Source organism: Acinonyx jubatus, chromosome A1, assembly GCF_027475565.1.
Source record: "Acinonyx jubatus isolate Ajub_Pintada_27869175 chromosome A1, VMU_Ajub_asm_v1.0, whole genome shotgun sequence".
In the NCBI taxonomy this organism is placed as follows: Eukaryota; Metazoa; Chordata; class Mammalia; order Carnivora; family Felidae; genus Acinonyx; species Acinonyx jubatus.
In genome coordinates, this window is record NC_069380.1 from 50,579,927 (window position 1) to 50,597,056 (window position 17,130).

A 17,130-nucleotide genomic window follows, 5' to 3' on the forward strand; every position below is an offset into this window, starting at 1 on the left:
GCTTATATCATGACTACAAAATAAACACCAGTTCAATAACAGCAATGATGATGATGATGATGATGACGACAAACCGTCTTCTTCTGTGTCATGAGCCCCAATAAAGAACAAAAAAGTTGCCGAGTTCTTCCCCAGTCAAGTTACAACCCTGACTCAGTCTCTGCATATCACTGATGTCATCCAACTATAAAGCAAAACATCTGTTGCCTTCTAACACCTGTGATAGTAACTGTTCAACCCTGCAAGGCACTGATATTTTATCATGTCCAATGTCCAATATCCAAATGCTATATCCAGTGACACTTGATGAACTGATTCTGCCAAAGACCTTTTGCTGTCTTTCCAAGCACAATATTTGTCATTAAGACTGTGATAGTTTTTATGCTGACTACACTAGATTTAAATAAAAGAAAAAAAGTTGTGATAGTTTTACAGATCTTTTGACAAGAGTATCAAATATATGTTACACTTGTGTTTTTAGTGAGAAATTAAACTCAATGATACCTTAATCATCTCTTCTCATTAGCAACAACACTCATCAAAGTAACTAAGGACACTACATTTCATACCCATTTTGTGTGCACTGCAAATGGATCTGACCTTGCTCTCTAAGGATAGACAGTGGTTCTTAATCCTGATACATATTAGAATCTGGAGAGCTCTTAAGAAAAAACTCTTGATCCTATCCAGCACTGCCCTTGCCACCTCCATCCACCTCCCACCCTATCCCCACCTCCCAACACACACTTCCTGAGTATAGAATACAGAGGCAGGATACAAGCACGGGATTTTTTAAGTTCCCTAGGTAATTCCAATGTGCAGCCAGGATTAAGAACCACTGGGCTTTACCGTATAAACAGCAATAATCACATCTTTGCCACAGTAATGGAGTAATTTCAGAAATAAAATGAAAATCCTGGATTTTATTTAATGACTAGCATAATTCACTAATTGTGAATGAGAAACCATATAGGTCCCGTTGATTCTGGCAGATACCTTATAACCACAAGGGAGAATGAGGCAGAGTAAAGATTCAAAAAAGAAAGAAGGTTCTTTTGGCAAAATGAATTGGTAAGTCAAGTCTGGCCTGAAAGTACCGTATATCTATCTCCAGACTTGATCAATAAGCCTCGTTTCAATGGTGGGGCAGCCATGTACGTGAATCACTCAGATCTCTGACAACCTGCTCTAGGGAGCACAGCTGAGTGACAGCCTCAGATGATGTCCCTTTGGCTCCATGAGGCCATTCTTCCCCAGGGATGCTTCCAGCCTGTGTCTAAGCATGAAGAAGGTATAATACTGGGCCCTCCTGCCCAATCTGGGGCTCCTCCAAAGGCAACCTCAGCTTGAGGACACCCCAATGCCTGTCTGAAACTCTCTCAGAACTGCACTTCAATCTAGACACTTCCTACTCTATCCTTCTTCCCTCTTTTCCTTTCACAGGGGTCAGACCTATATATGTGTGTTTGACAGTTCTCTTTGCTCTTTCCCCTTTTATCCTCCACCGGAGTTTTCTCCCAATGAACCCTTTGAACATCTAATCCTGTCTTAGCAACTTCTTCTTGGAAGACCTGAACTAATAAAGATGGATTTTCTATACTTTTGACCAAAAGATCTCTCACTATATTAAGCAGAATATGGATTCAGCTGCTATAATGAAAGCCAAAGTAATAGGGGCTTAAACATGATAGTTCATTTCTCTCAGGTAAGTATCTATTTTACTGTAAGGAGCTGATATGGCAGTTCTATGCTATCAGGAACCGAGACTATTTCTATCTTGTAGCTCTGCTTTTCTTAATACATGGCTTCCAATTTATGATCACTATAATGACTTCTCCAGCTCCTGCCACCATACATGGACTCCAGGCAGCAAGCTGGGAGGGAAGAACACGAGACGGAAGAGTACCCTCTCTTCCCTTTAACAGCATGATTCCAAAGCTGCACAAATCACTTTAATTCACAAGGCCATATCCTGCTGCAATGGAGGTAGGCAAATGAAGTCTTTAGCTGCATGGTCATGTCACCAACTAAAACTCTACTATCAAATGAAGTAGGGAAAAATGAGTATCAGGTGACATCTGGTAATCTCCACCACAATCAGTTCTTCACTATGCTGGGTAAGCCAAAGCAGTTTCTCTGAGAGACCACAGGTTTTGTTTGAAAATTATTCAAACGCTTGAATGACTTCATGTTAATATTAGACCAAGATTTCAAAACAGACAACATCAAGGAATATGAATACATCTATTGCTTATTTTTTTAAATGCACTTTGGGGATATTCATTGCCTTTTCTATTGTCATGAACAACTTTTAAAAAGATAATAATTATTAAAAATATACTAGGATTTTGTGATAATCATAGCCACTCTGATATTTTAAATGTATAAAATGTAAATCAACTTTTCTCCTGGAACTACAAAATCGTTTAGCCCCACAAAAGCACTCAACCACAAAATCAAGATCCACCGATAATTTATGGGCCACATTTTGCAAAACAGTGGTATAAAAATACTATTTCAAGTGTAGAGATATATATTTAGAAAGAAAAAAGAAAAGTTAAAAAAAAGTATCTTCAAACAAAAAGAGTACCTGGAATTGACATCTCCATGTCCTAGCTGCCCGTGCTGCCCATATCCAAATGTGTAGACATCTCCATTTTCCATTAAAACCACTGAAACCAATATACAGAGCTTTATGTTTTTTCATTATATGCATTTTATATTTTTATCACAATACTGAAAGCAGTATAATATTCACTAAAATAGAAAGCTATTAAAAATGGGTAATTGACATCAACTGATGAATAAAGAATATGTGCTATACATATATAATGGAATACTACTCAGCCATAAAAAAGAATGAAATCTTGCCATTTGCAACAACGTGGATGGAGCTAAAGAGTATAATGCTAAGCGAAATAAGTCAGTCAGAGAAAGACAAATACCATATGATTTCACTCACATGTGGAATTTAAGGAACAAATGAACAAAGGGAAATGAGAGAGAGAGAAATCAAGAAACAGACTCTTAACTCCAGAGAACAAACTGATAGCTACCAGAGGAGAGGTGGGTGGAAGGATGGGTGAAATAGGTGATGGGGGTTAAGAGGTGCACTTGTCATATGAGCACCATGTGATTAAAGTAAAAACTTTAAAAAAATGGATAACTGAATCACAATTTATATTTAGTAAGATAACATAATTTTAGTTCTGTAAAATATTTTTGTAGGTTTTAAAAATGCATAATGTTTTTCTTAAAACATTTAAAATTTTTATAAAGGCCCTTTAATAACATTAATATTTAATAAGGAATAGGTTTGGACCAACTGTAAAACCTTTTTAATAATGAGTAGAAAATTCCACAGAAAATATTGTTCTCTTACATCTAGGATGATTATAGGTAGCAGATGAGTTTGAGCTTTGTACAATCATGCACAACATCAATGAAATGTCAGAACTTTAGTATCTGTCAATGCCTTATCAAATAAGGAAATATATTTAGTACCAAAGAAATAATTTAACATTTTTTATTTTTATTAAGGTTGAATAGTACAATCTAGGCAATACAGGTCACATGTCAATAATCGACTAAGAATTTAATGATTTTCTACATTTTAAAAAAAATAAAGAAATTTGTTGATACACATTTTTCATCGAACAGTAACAAAACATGGGATTAGGTTATAAAAAACACAGGCTCCTAGAGTCCAGAGAGATTTTAGAGATTATTTCATCCTCAGGAGTTTCATTAATTGAATTATAACACAAGTCCATCAGAAGATAGATTTTAAAAGAGAGTCTGTAATAAATACAAAGTTTTTATAGATTTGAGAGAAACTGCCAAACTACTGCTTTTAACACACACTTAATAGACTACATTTGTCAAAACTAAGCAAATAAGTTACTTAGCACAATTGTAAAAATGCATTTATACCCTAAAGTTCCAGCTGCTACCTGAATGATGAAATCCACAGCTGACTTGTACCGCCCGGAGCTCACAGTCAAATCGCACGGAGCCTGGAGGATATGTTGTGATTTTGCTTGCATCCTTTTCTCCTCGTTCTCCACTTCCATCTGTAAGTGTTATAATTTGTAATTAAGCCATTATTCATCTTCAAAATAAGATTTTAAATCAGTTTACTATGGAAGAACAAGAGAAAAATGTTAAGAGAAACAAGCAAGAAGAATCTGCAGCTGTTAGAAGGGATAGATCAAGAATCTACCTGCAAAGAAGCAATTTTGAAAAGATATACTACATACTTCTGTTTGCAAATATCACTAAATCAATAAAAACAGAGATAAGATCTAGTTATGGATAAAACCTATTAAGCTAGTCAGTTATGCAATGTAAATGGGTCATAAAATTACACACATAACAAAATTCTAAATAGTTTACATGGGAAATTTTAGTTTGCTTAAAAATAACTGCATGCAAAGTAATTTAACAATTATTTTAAACAGTGATAGTGTTAGTACTAGCCATTTAAAAAAATATTCCTAGTCAACTTGCAAATGACTTATATTTCCCAAACATCTTAGAAGGCTAACCTGTCCATCAGTACTGCTACAGACTCAACTGAACTTTAAAAAATTTATAAAGACCAACAAGCTTTATCCAATATACTGTAATCTAATGGCTGACTCTTATTCATCTTTCCTGCCCCACTTTGCCCCTCAGCCATTCTACTTTGTGGTCTTCTTCTGGCCCCCAATGCCACTCTCACCCAAACCTTTCTGTTTCATTTCTTCTTTCCTCCTCCCTTCTTTATATAATTTCCTCCCCTAAACTTGCTTAAGGCCTTCTTCTCTCCACCTAGTTTTTACATTTGACTTTGAATATTCTGGCATTCTGACCATAAAATAAAAACCACATTCCAGAATATAAAACTTTAGTTTGGAATGTGTAAATAAGGGAGGCAATTCTGTTTTTCCTGATCTAAGACTACACATCACTAAAATATGACCTCTATATCATCAAGATTCAAATTCCTTGTACACGGAATACATCTAGTTCTGGAAGGAATTTCAAAAGGCTGATTAGTCTAAACCACTCTCTTGTGGTATAGCAACATTAAACAAGTGTGTATAATATGCAGATACACATGTGGATCCACAGACACACATTTTTAACTAAATCTGAATTTTTATTGACCACTTTAAAATGACAGACAGAATAACATCAAACCATTTTATATTCAATGTTATCCTTTCTTTTTAATCTAATATTTCTAACTTTTAGTAATAATCCAGTTAAGACAAGATTAGCCTAAATTATGACTTCTCTTTTTATAACTAAACAACTTTCTATCATTTCAAAAAGCTTTAAACTCTTTATAACACTAGGACAGTAAAACCTCACTAATTCGGAATAACACAGAATGGGTTGGCTCAGATGACTTACTAAAAAGGTCTTAATCATAGAGTATTTGGGTAAAAATTCAGTTTTAATACTTTCAAGCAGTACAGATTATGGATGAAACTAAAGGCTACAATAAATAAAATGTGGTTACCTACATTATAATTCAAAATAGGCCTATATGACATAAAAATGTACCATAAACATAAAAGTCCTTTAACATACAAGAATTAATTGCTGGACCCAGAGGCTGAAGGCACGCTGAAGGAATCCTTCATTTCTTGAGCCCTTGGTTTGAAAAGCTAGTGATTTTAGACAGGTTTCCCCTTATAAGTATGACCCTGAAAATTCAGAGGAAGAAATTATTTTGAATTTTTTACTCAAAGAAGATAACAAATACTGCATCTGAAGTATAATAAATTCTGAATTAGTGAGAGGTTTTACTATAATAGGATAAAGAATGTGATTCCTCTTTTGCTAAATTATCTAATGTGCGTTTGCCAAATCAAATCTGAAAGAATGAATGGGCTAAAAAGAAAAAAAAAAACCACAACATTTTTTTCACTCTGTCCAAAATGGAATACAATCTTAGTTCAGAGACTCCTCATCTTGGAAAGACAGGAAAGACAGGGCCTAAACAAAAGGAGTAAGTATCTTCTAAAAACCAATTTAAATAAGATAAGAGATGTATAGAAATTTTACTGCTTTATCTCAATTGGTTAAAAATATCTAATTATTAAAACCAAATCTAATTTAATAGAGAAAACAAACTGTGTTCATATGATTTTGCCAGACTTAACTAAATTCAATATTACAAGTGTCATTCTACTTTATATAGATGTATTGATGCTTAATTAGAAGATTCTACCTTTGAGTTTAGCATTTTGCCCTCTCCCTTGAGTCAGAGATTAATATAGACACAAATTCCATTATAGACGCATAGCATCAGGGAAGGAGGAAAAAAAAAGCCTAGTAATTTACTGATTAAAATCACAGTGATTAAAAGAGTAGTAGTTGTTATTTAAAGGTAAAAAAAATACCAGAAACATTTTGTTCAAGTTTATCTAAACAAACCTGTATCTAACTATTGAAAATAATCTCAATTATTACAGATGGCGAAAACATCACAAGTAAAAAAACAGAGATGAAGTTCTTGATCATTATCAGCAGTAGTGGCAGAATTTTTAAAATATATATCTGCATCTGGTATTTGATGTCAGTCAAAAAAATTAAATATGCTTCTAATAATTTAGAAATTTATAGGTTATCAAAGAAAAAAAAGGTACCTGATGAGTAGCCAAAAATTCAGTGTCAATTCAAGAATCAGCAAGTGAAATTCAGCAAGATTAATTCTGCTCAAGCTCCTTATTTAGTAAAGTGTTAATAAGCAGCAATAAAATTATCTCACATTTGTAGGAAAAATAATTAGGTCTGAATATTCTTATAATTGGCCATTTAGGTAGAAGCATATCTGCATTTTCCCCTAATATGAGTGTGTTCATAGATATGTGATATTGAAACTATAATAGCTATAAAGTTTGGACAGGTATGTATCTAAAGTAATATATATATATATATATATATATATACACATACATACGTATGTATATATATATATATATATATATATATATACATACGTATGTATGTGTATATATATATATACATACACACACACACACTATTTACGCATATTTGTGCACATAGAGAAAAGGAGATTCAGGAATTAAAGGACTTTAACTCTTAATTTTAATCTTTATTTAATCTCCACTTTTTTGGCTAATCTTAGAGCCATGCATATCACAAAATGTATCACAGAATACTGTGAGTACTTTGAGCAAAATCACTAAAATTAAACATCAAAGCAGTTATCAACTACAATTTGCTATCCACTTGCTCTGTGCTTAAACACTGAAAATTTAAATAGCACAGTGGAGAAGTACTTTTGGGCACTGAAGCCTAAGAGACTTCGACTGGAATCCTGGCTGTACTATTTGCTAGTATGAGGACAACAGGACACTGGGCCTTCTTTAAGTCTTAGCTTTCTCATCTATAAAAAAGCAATAATGATACATTACCTCACAAGGTCCTTATGAGGATTAAGTGAAATAATATATAAAAAGTGCTCAATCAATATTTACTATTGTTGCTTTTTAAAAATCAATACAATAATCCAATGATATCCATATTGTGACTCCACTTTACAGCTGGGAAAACCAAGGCTTAGAAGGGTTAAGTAACCAATCAAAAGTAATAAACAGTAGAGCAGTTTTGGAGTTTGATCGAAAATAAGGCTCATGTGTTTCACCACCACCAAATGGCTGACATCTTCAATCTTTTATAAAAATCAACTAATTAATTACATAATTAACAAATATCAAATCTGTGCCTTTTGGATAATTCTAAAAGAGAAAGCAAAGAATTCAATTCAAAGAATTAAAGCTAGTATTCATGGAGGATTTCTAATGGCAAGGAATATATATGTATATACAAACGTATATAAAATCAGGAATTATCAATCCTATTTTTAAATAAGGAAAACTAAAGCCAAAGCGATTATAAAATTTATGAACAGCCATATATCCTAATTAATGACAAATCTGGGATTAAAACTGAGGCCTGATTCAAAAGTTACAAGGGTTACACCATGCCTTTCTAAACAGAAAATAGGTGTAAAATACACACAGATGTTTATCAGCAAGCCTTTGGATTTTCACATTGGTCACTTCAAGCCAGATTTCAAGACTGATCTCCAGAATAATTCAGATGTTCCTAACTAGGAGTACTACAAAACAATGTTTTTCTACCTAAGGGACTAAAGAGCTGAAACAAATGTTAATCCAGGTATCTGTTTGAAATATGATCATATAGAAACAAATTACTCTGTTTTATGGATCATATGTTAGACTTACTAACATATAACAAGCCTCATATACTCTAGTTTGACTCTAATCAAAATTTCCCTGGAACAGGATGGATTCTGTAACCTTCTCTGAATTCCTTTCAATCAGGCAGAAGCTCTCCAACTTTCCATCTTAGAACTCATTCCTGTCAACAATGAATCCACAGTTGTTAACCTCCACACGCCCATAAAAAAGTCATAGTCTAGGCAATTTTACCTATTACCATCCTATAGTTTGTACCACCAATGTATTTAAAGGTAAGCTAGGACACAGCAATTAATATAGTGAATTTCTCCGTGGAAGACAAACAGGGTAAGGAAAAAGAGAAAAATATACGTATTAAAAGACTGTGACTGTGGTTCTATATAGCAAGAGTAAAAGCAGTGTATGGTGAGGTGATTAAATGACAGGGACAGTGGGACTAATGGGACAAAGGAAGGGAGAATTTGTGGGTGTACAGGAATTAGTCAGTGGTAAATCAATACTCTACATAAAACAGCACCATTTGATATTACTTACTTACACTTTAAATTCATTTTGGTGGTAAAGAGATGAAACTGTTTCAGTTATAAAACCATAAAACCTGATAAAAAAACATATATGCATACACACAACTGGCTGTATACTGTAATACTACAAGTAGATCCTTCTGAAGAGGTTGCTACAAATATGCAGTCTGGTTATAAAATAAACCTGCAGCAGTTAAGATGGAACTATTGTTGAGTAATTTGTATAGTTAATCAATGAGACATTGAATAAGTCTGTTTTGAATTTGTAACCCTAGTCTTCATTTGGCATTTCATCTTCAAATTCTGCAAAATAAAGATGTTTGGCCATAAGATAGCAACATGGAGCTGAAAAAGTTTTAAACTGTTTCATGAAATGTGAACATTTAACTTCAGGTAAAGTGCTGGAAAAATTGCACTTTCCAACAACTGGGGGCTAAAAAAAAAAAGACACGGAGAAAATCCATTCCAATAGTGGTGTAGTATAAAATATGAGATCAGAGACTCTGGCAATAAGATAGTTTACATAGTAAGTACATGGTAAATAGCGTTCCATTGATGTAAATATTTATGGCATTATTAGAGCACTCAGTAAATAAAACAATCACAAATTTTACTATGGTTAATCACATTAGATTTAAAATATTCTCAATTTTAGTTTCTGTAGAATGTATCTTAAATAGTGCTCTACCTGTGCTTTGGCTAACAACAGGGGTTTTGTTTGTTTTGTTTGGTGGTTTTGCTTTGAGTGGCAAACTGATAAACCAAGAGAGGCAAATGTAAATAAAGTGAATTATAATATTTGCATGTGAAAGTTTAAAAATAAAATTAGTCTATAATTGTTTTGTAGCAAAGGAAAAAACAAGACACAAAACAGAGTAATTTGTCTATATGGATCGCATGTTTTTAAAACTTTCTCTTCTATTTTGCAGGGTATATCTTGGGCATTTAAGAAAACAGCAACTATTAGTTATACTTGTCACATGCCATGATTCAAGGCAGAATTTATATATAAATTTATAAACTCTCTGCATTAAATTCTTTCCTGACCTTGTAGTTCAAAAGACCCATAGCTGTAGTTTAAACAAAAATAAGCTTTTAAAAAAATATTTCTAATTAATGCAGAATGATGAGCTCTCAAAGAATTACACAGAAATAGATTCCTAGTAACTCACAGACTTGTTTATTAGATTTCTGATAGTTTTCAAGGACTAGAACAGGCCTACATAACTCAGTCTTTGCTTACATGTATCACCATTTTTGTGTGCATTGTGAATATAAACTTTAATGTTAAAACAATGGAAAAGCTTAATAGCAGTCAACTCTCTATCACTTTATACACTGAATTTAGTAATTTTGTTAATTCTAAAGCACACTGCATTTTTAAGAAAAGGACTATAAAATGTCAGATAGCAGTCATCTAAGAGCAGATAATAAAGGATAAAAAATAGAAAGAAATCATTATTTTTCCACTTTCCCTTAACTTTATGAAATTTGAAAAGAAATGGGAAAGAAAAAGATACACCATAAAATGTCTTCTTTATTAAAGTTAACAAATAAAAAGAAATAAGATTGACAGTCATTGACAAACAGTACAACTTTCAGCATGTTCTTTCTCCTCAGGCTATATAATGATAGAAGCAAAGTAGAAGAATTAGGTTTGTGCATTTTCCCAGAGACAAAATTCAAATGAGTGGAGGAAACGGGGGAAGTATCCCACCTAATTGATAAGGAAGACCAAATACCTTTGTGCTTGTCCCGTTTATGCTTTAGCTGAGCTGGATGGGATCTGAGTCTGGCTAGAGCCTGTTCTCGATGGTTCATAAAAATAGGACCAGCAAATACAAGGGGGCCTGAGGAGAAACATTTTGTATGTGCATAGAAAAGCTCACAAAATGAAAACACTACAATGAACAAAAATAATTCAAAGTAAAAGTATGGAAATTTATTCTTTACTGTTTTAGACATTATACTTGTCTCCCAATTCCCCCACGTTAACTTCCTCCACCCCCAATAATAACCTATTCACCATTCCACAGACAAGTTTTAACATCTGAAATACAGTTGATAAAGTATAATTTCTATCTTTTATATTCATAAAAGTATCATGTAGCTCCTAAGTCTCAAGTATATAATCAGAAAGTTCAATTAAAATAAATCAAATTATCTTATAAATACTTTTAATATCATATATATTCAAACTTAGTAAACCAAACATTCATTGAAAACAAACATTTCTCCAATTAAAATACAAAACCAACTAATTTTTAAAAGATTAAATTTTAACAGTCTTCAAGATTTAAAATCCACATCAGTCTTCCTACAAAACCAAGAAAAATGTTATCGACTTAATACATTCTGTCATAGAGGTAAGAAATCAAGAAAGCAAAAAACAAAACCAAACCAAAAATTAGTATGATCTGATATGTACATATACACATACGGACACACATTTGTGTGTGCGTGTGTGTGTGTGTGTGTGTGTGTATAAAATCACTACTTTATGAAGTCAGCATTATAGAAGATATATATAATCTTCTAAAAAGAATAAATCTAACTATATGTGACTTCTGTTAACCACATACACAAAATCAGAAACAAGGATAAGCTGAGCTTCATACTGATGCTGAAGAGGGGAAGCTAACCCAAGTAACATTTTGGAACACTAACCATTCTCTGATAAAGTAATTTCTTTCTGAAGTTCCACTATGTACACAAATACACATATACAAATGCACATTCATACAGATTATAGTTATTTCCACTTATATCCAAGAAAATAACCAATAGCAAAATTAATTTTAATAAAATTTAAAATTTGTTTTTCCTTATTATCATTACCTTGAAAAGAATGGAAAACTTTAAATTATATCTTAAAATTTTAGTTCTTATAGAACTACACATTCTTTGAGTTTGAGCAACATCAAAAATGCCTGCAAATTCCAAAATACTCTACATTTGACCGTTAAGAAGTTACCAGTATATGAAAAAGGAACTGACAGTATATAAGCACTAAATGTTTTTAATTAAAGCCAGTTTTTTCTTGATTCTCTGTATCTCTTCAGCTATAATTATTTTTTCTAGCAACGGAACAATATAAAACTATTGCCCTATTATAAAATTTGACACCAAAGCACCCTTCATCAAATATTAAAAAATGGGTAGGAAAAATAAATTTTAATTATGTCTCAAGATACAGATAAAAATGCAAGCAGCACCAATTCTACGAAAAACCAAGAATAACATATTCTATGATCACTATAGGTAGAAATATGCTAATTTAAAGTTAATAGAAAAATTAAATATTATTTTCTAGTAATGCAGTAGCAATTATTTTCAAGCTAAGATTATACAAATATGAACAAAATGTCTTATTTCTTCACAAAGCATTCATTTTCAATTAATTTACTAAAGCAAAGAATATAAATCACTCTAAAAAGCATTAACACACTTTCCAACTACCCAAATGAATTATAAATATCAAAATAACAGTAATATTAAGTTATATTACCTTTTTTTGAATTCTATGATTTGCTTGGGATATTTGTCTTCCCATAAAAATATTACATCCATAATATTCATAGTTTTTGAGCTTCTCACTAAATTCAATCTTTTTAGAATCTTTTCATATAAAAATTTAGAAGGCTCACAGGCAATCACACCAGAAAGTATACCATTTGAGCTCAATTTAAATCACTGTTTATAATACCAGACTACCAGGTTCTAAAATACTCTTATGTACCATGGACTAAAATAATTTTTTGTATAACCATAGTTCAGTCATTCACTTATTTGCCATTTTTTTATCTTTAATGTAATAGATACCAGGTATCATGTATCATGAATATCATGACAAAGAGATCTCAGAATTCAGTCCATTAGGGAAGAAAGAAATAAAAACGAAGAATATGTTTGATAAAGGAAATCCATACACATCCTGAAGGATGAAAAGTGATCACTCAACTTGGATGAAAGAATGAGAAAAAGTTTGCCAAGAGAGAAGGAAGAGAGGACATTTCAGGCAAAAGAAACAGGATTTGTAAAAGCATTCAGAGATTAAACAATATTGTACAGTCATTAAAAACACACCTAGCTGAAATGGATGGAATATAGAGTTATGAAGCAGAAAATGGTGGGAAATGAGTTTGGAGATACATATAATAATTAAAGTCTTTTTCTACCATGAAAATTTATTGTAAAGGTGATGAGAACTCCCTGAAATGTTTTCAATTAGTCAACAAAGACATACTAGTACTGAACAATTTCATGCACCACACTAAGTCCTGGGAACTCTTGGAAAAACAAGATACTATCTCTGCTTTAAGCAGGTAAGAGTTTATGCTCAGCTCAAGAAGAAATTATGACCGTGTGCTATGACAAAATTAAGCACACTGAAGGGGGTAGCCAGCAAACCTTAAGGATGGGCATGCAGGGAGTTTCAGGGTACAAGAAAATTATGCATAAGCTGACACCTAATAAAAGTAGTAGTAGTAGTACTACTACAAAGGTTCATAGATGTGGGGGGGGAAATGGGGGTAGGGAACAGAAAAAAGGAGTAAAGAGAGAGGCTATATACATTTTAATTTAAAAAGGGACTTTCATATAACATTGAAAGATCAGCTAATATTGGATTTAATATGTCAAATCAAGAAAACTTAATAGTTTTAGGGGCTTAAAAATCAATAGCAACCCCAACTCAATTACTCTGAAATTAGACTAACTATAATAGATTTGTTTTTACATTCCAACTTGTAACTATAACAAACTAATTTTTCTTCCTTATCAAAATGGAATCTGTTTTATTCTACAGAAGCTGTGGGGGTTTTGTTAATAATAACCAAAGTTTTGTGATTAGCATCCCAATGTCGTGAGAAAAGCAATCAAGTCAAGGCCAGGGCAAAAAGAATCAAATCCAAAGAAAATACAAGTCCACTAAATAGCCCAACTCCACTAGCATCATCATTATCATTACCATTATCATCATTATCAAACACTTACTTTGGGCTTAGTCTATGTTAAGGTATTTTCATGTATATCATTTAATCTTCATTAACATCCCTACTCAGGTATGTACAGTTGTCACCCTCATTTTAAAGGTAAGGAAGTGAAGGTTCAGAGTGATTAAACTCCAGGGTTATCTATCCCCAGCAAAACTTAAGAAGCCAGGATCTGAACCAAAGCCTAACATCAGAATGTATACTCTGAACTGCCATGCTATACAGCCTTGCTAACCACATAACCCGTTATCAAAGTGAAACTCTACTGAGAGTTAAGAGGGCCTGGACAGTCAGCACAAAATGGGACTGCCAGGCAAGCCAGGACATAAGCTCACCCCATCTACAGCTCACAATTTTGAAAGTTTGATGACATTTAGGGGAGAAGAAAGAAGGAAAAATATCCAACATTATTTGAGCTTAGTTTTCCCTACAATAGAGCACTGAGAAGGAATATAAAGATAAGATCACTGACACAACCACCCAGTAGTTATTCTGATGAATTAGAGTTCTACTTAAAAATTCCATGGACGAGCATCTCATCTATAAAGTTAAAATAAGACTCAGAAAATTTAAATTATCAATCAACCCTGTATAAACTAAAAAGCTTTAAAAATTGTCACAAATGTCACTGAAACAAAAGCAAATGAATATACTGGTACCTAAGAATAATACATTTAAGAAAAATATCATCTAAAAGAATAATATAAAAAATATAAAGACAAAGTTCTAAAATAATAAAAATGCAGTAATAACGCTGCTCTTTCAGGTTTCAATAGCATATTCCATTATAGAAGACTATGTTATAAACAGCAGCTAAATTACATCAATAGGCCTGAGTCTGAGCCAAGTTTTTTTGTTTTTGTTTTAGTTTTTTTTTTTTTTTTTTTAGTGTTTATTTACTTCTGAGACAGAGACAGAGCCTGAGCGGGGGAGGGGCAAAGAGAGAGGGAGACACAGAATCCGAAGCAGGCTTCAGGCTCCAAGCTGTCAGCACAGAGCCCGACATGAGGCCTGAACTCACGAACCCGCGAGATCATGACCTGAGCTGAAGTCGGATGCTTAACCGACTGAGCGAACCAGGCGCCCCTGAGCCAAGTTTTAATGTAAGAACTAGGTTCTAAAATTCTGATCAACTTTGAAATAACACAAACTTGATAAATAGGATGGGACAGATGAATCAAGTAAAATAATTCATTATAATCTAATCCTGAAGTTCTGAAATTTCAACACAAGTAAAAGACAATTACTAATGAGTATAATTACTAACATCACTAAACTGTTAGTATCTAAAAAGTACTAAGCAAAGGCTAAGGAAAAAAACCCCACAGGTATGTGTGGCAGTTGGAACACTAAAAATTTATTTGGCATTCCTCCTCCTTGTGAAGACAAAACACGACAAACTATTCTCTGTAGCTCCTTAAGCAGAATGCAGAAATTGTGACCCAGGCCCAGGTATTCTGATGTAGAAGGTCCCTGGAGCAGTTCTCACACTTTAGCACACACAGAATTACCTGGTAAGCTTGTTCAAACAGTTTGCTGGGCTCTGCTCCCTGAATTTCTGATTCAGTAGGTCTGACGTGGGTTTGAGAACAGGCTATTGTAATAAGTGCCCAGTGACGCTGGTCCCTTTGAGACCACTTTGAGAACCACTGCCCTAACATAATGAAAACAGCACAGTACCTGAAAGGGATTGCTCTATCCAATTAAAATAAAAATATTTTTTAAAAAGCAAAGGTAACGTTTAAATGACTTAGAACTAGTCTTTATTATTTTTTTAAGAAACAATGGCCTAAGTTTTAAAACATAACTCTTAGATTATTTAAAAAACACTGTAAAGAACAAAATACAAAATCACCTGTAAACTTACTTTTCAGGAACTAAAACACTACTAACATTTTGGTATTTACCTTTCTAGCTTTTTTCCTATGCAAGTGCGGGTATATTTCTGTGTATATTTTGTTTTCTTATAAAAATTTGTCTTTCCTATAAAATTTCTTATAATGATATACTGGGAAAGAATATAAAGATAATATAAAAGTATCATATCAACATACTGGTTTTAAATTATTTAATATGGTATATGAATTTTCTAAAATCATTGAATATGAAACTGAAGTTTGTCTTTTTATTTTTACTTTTTGAGAGAGAGAGAGACCATGGGTGCAGGGGAGGGGAGAGAGAGAGGGAGAGAATCTTAAGCAGACTCCACGCTCAGCGCAGAGCCCCATGCAGGACTCCATCTCACGACCATGAGATCATGACCTGAGCTGAAATCAAGAGCTGGACACTCAACTGACTAAGCCACTCAAGTTCCCCTGAAGTCTGACTTTTAAAAAGGGGGTACAAAGTTGAAATTCTTATTTAAAAGTGTTTTTACAAAATAAAATTTCTAAGCATGCTTCTCTCTGCACTGTACTGTGTTAAATGAAACACATGTGGATTGTAACTATGTCCTCACTGCATGATTCCATAGTAACCATGGTGACTGTGCAAAGCAAGGACATGAATATGCACAAATTTCAGTAGCATGTAAGGCAATGAATGCCTAATTAAGGTCCATAATGAAGATCCTAACCCATCAAGAAAAGATATTTACTGTATATTGCATTTTAACAGAAATTAAAAGAAGATCGTATGTGTAAGAAAAGAGCTCATCCATCCAAAAAATAAAAACAAACTTTTTGTGCACCAATAATCTGAAGAAGTCTTTCTATATACTGAGGACTGCAGATGAAATGGAATTGTCAGAAAAGATACATGAACTGCCTATAACATAAATCTGTGTTTGTAAAATCAAACACAGTAATATAATTCCTGTAAATATCTAAATAATGGAGTTTTTAAACCTTTAAAAGATTAGAATTTATGTTTTTAAGGTCTATGACACATTTTAAAATAAACGGCAGGGGGCACCTGGGTGGCTCAGTTGGTTAAGTGTCTAACTCTTGATTTCGGCTCAGGTCATGATCTCAGGGATTGTGAGTTTGAGCCCCATGTCGGGCTCCGAGATGATAGTGCAGAGCCTGCTTGGGATTCTCTCTCACACTCTCTCTCTCTCTGCCTCTCCCCTGCTGGTGCTCTCTTTCTCTCTCTCAAAATAAATAATAAGCTTTAAAAAATAAATAAATGGCAAAAGAACATTCTGCAATCACAAAATTTTGTTGAACTAATGCATAATCAGTGTTCTTTTACTTCTATTATGCAGATACACTAGCTAGAGAAAAATAGTTTTACAGAAGGAGAAAATTATCACAATACTTTTGTGTTAATTTGCTATACTTTGGTTGATACATAGGAAATTGCTGGTTTTTGTAGGTCAAGTCATATGGATTCAAGCTAATATTTCCCAAAAAACACAAAGCAGGTTGT

At 33.1% G+C, this 17,130-nt stretch overlaps 1 protein-coding gene across 13 annotated transcripts in view; it reads right to left on the reverse strand.

Moving 5' to 3' along the window:
* The window catches only part of MYCBP2 (MYC binding protein 2), a 281,767-nt gene that overhangs the window by 179,537 nt on the left and 85,100 nt on the right, over nt 1-17,130 (reverse strand). For 11 of the 13 annotated variants that reach the window (XM_053216750.1, XM_027065047.2, XM_027065038.2 and 8 more), the window contains 3 exons: nt 10,510-10,617; nt 3,954-4,073; nt 2,591-2,672 (listed from right to left, as the gene is read on the reverse strand). In XM_053216750.1, the coding sequence (XP_053072725.1) occupies nt 2,591-2,672; nt 3,954-4,073; nt 10,510-10,617 (310 nt within the window). Of the gene's footprint in view, nt 1-2,590; nt 2,673-3,933; nt 4,074-10,509; nt 10,618-17,130 lie in introns of those variants that run through there. The other 2 variants (XM_053216756.1, XM_053216787.1) reach the window with 2 other exon arrangements.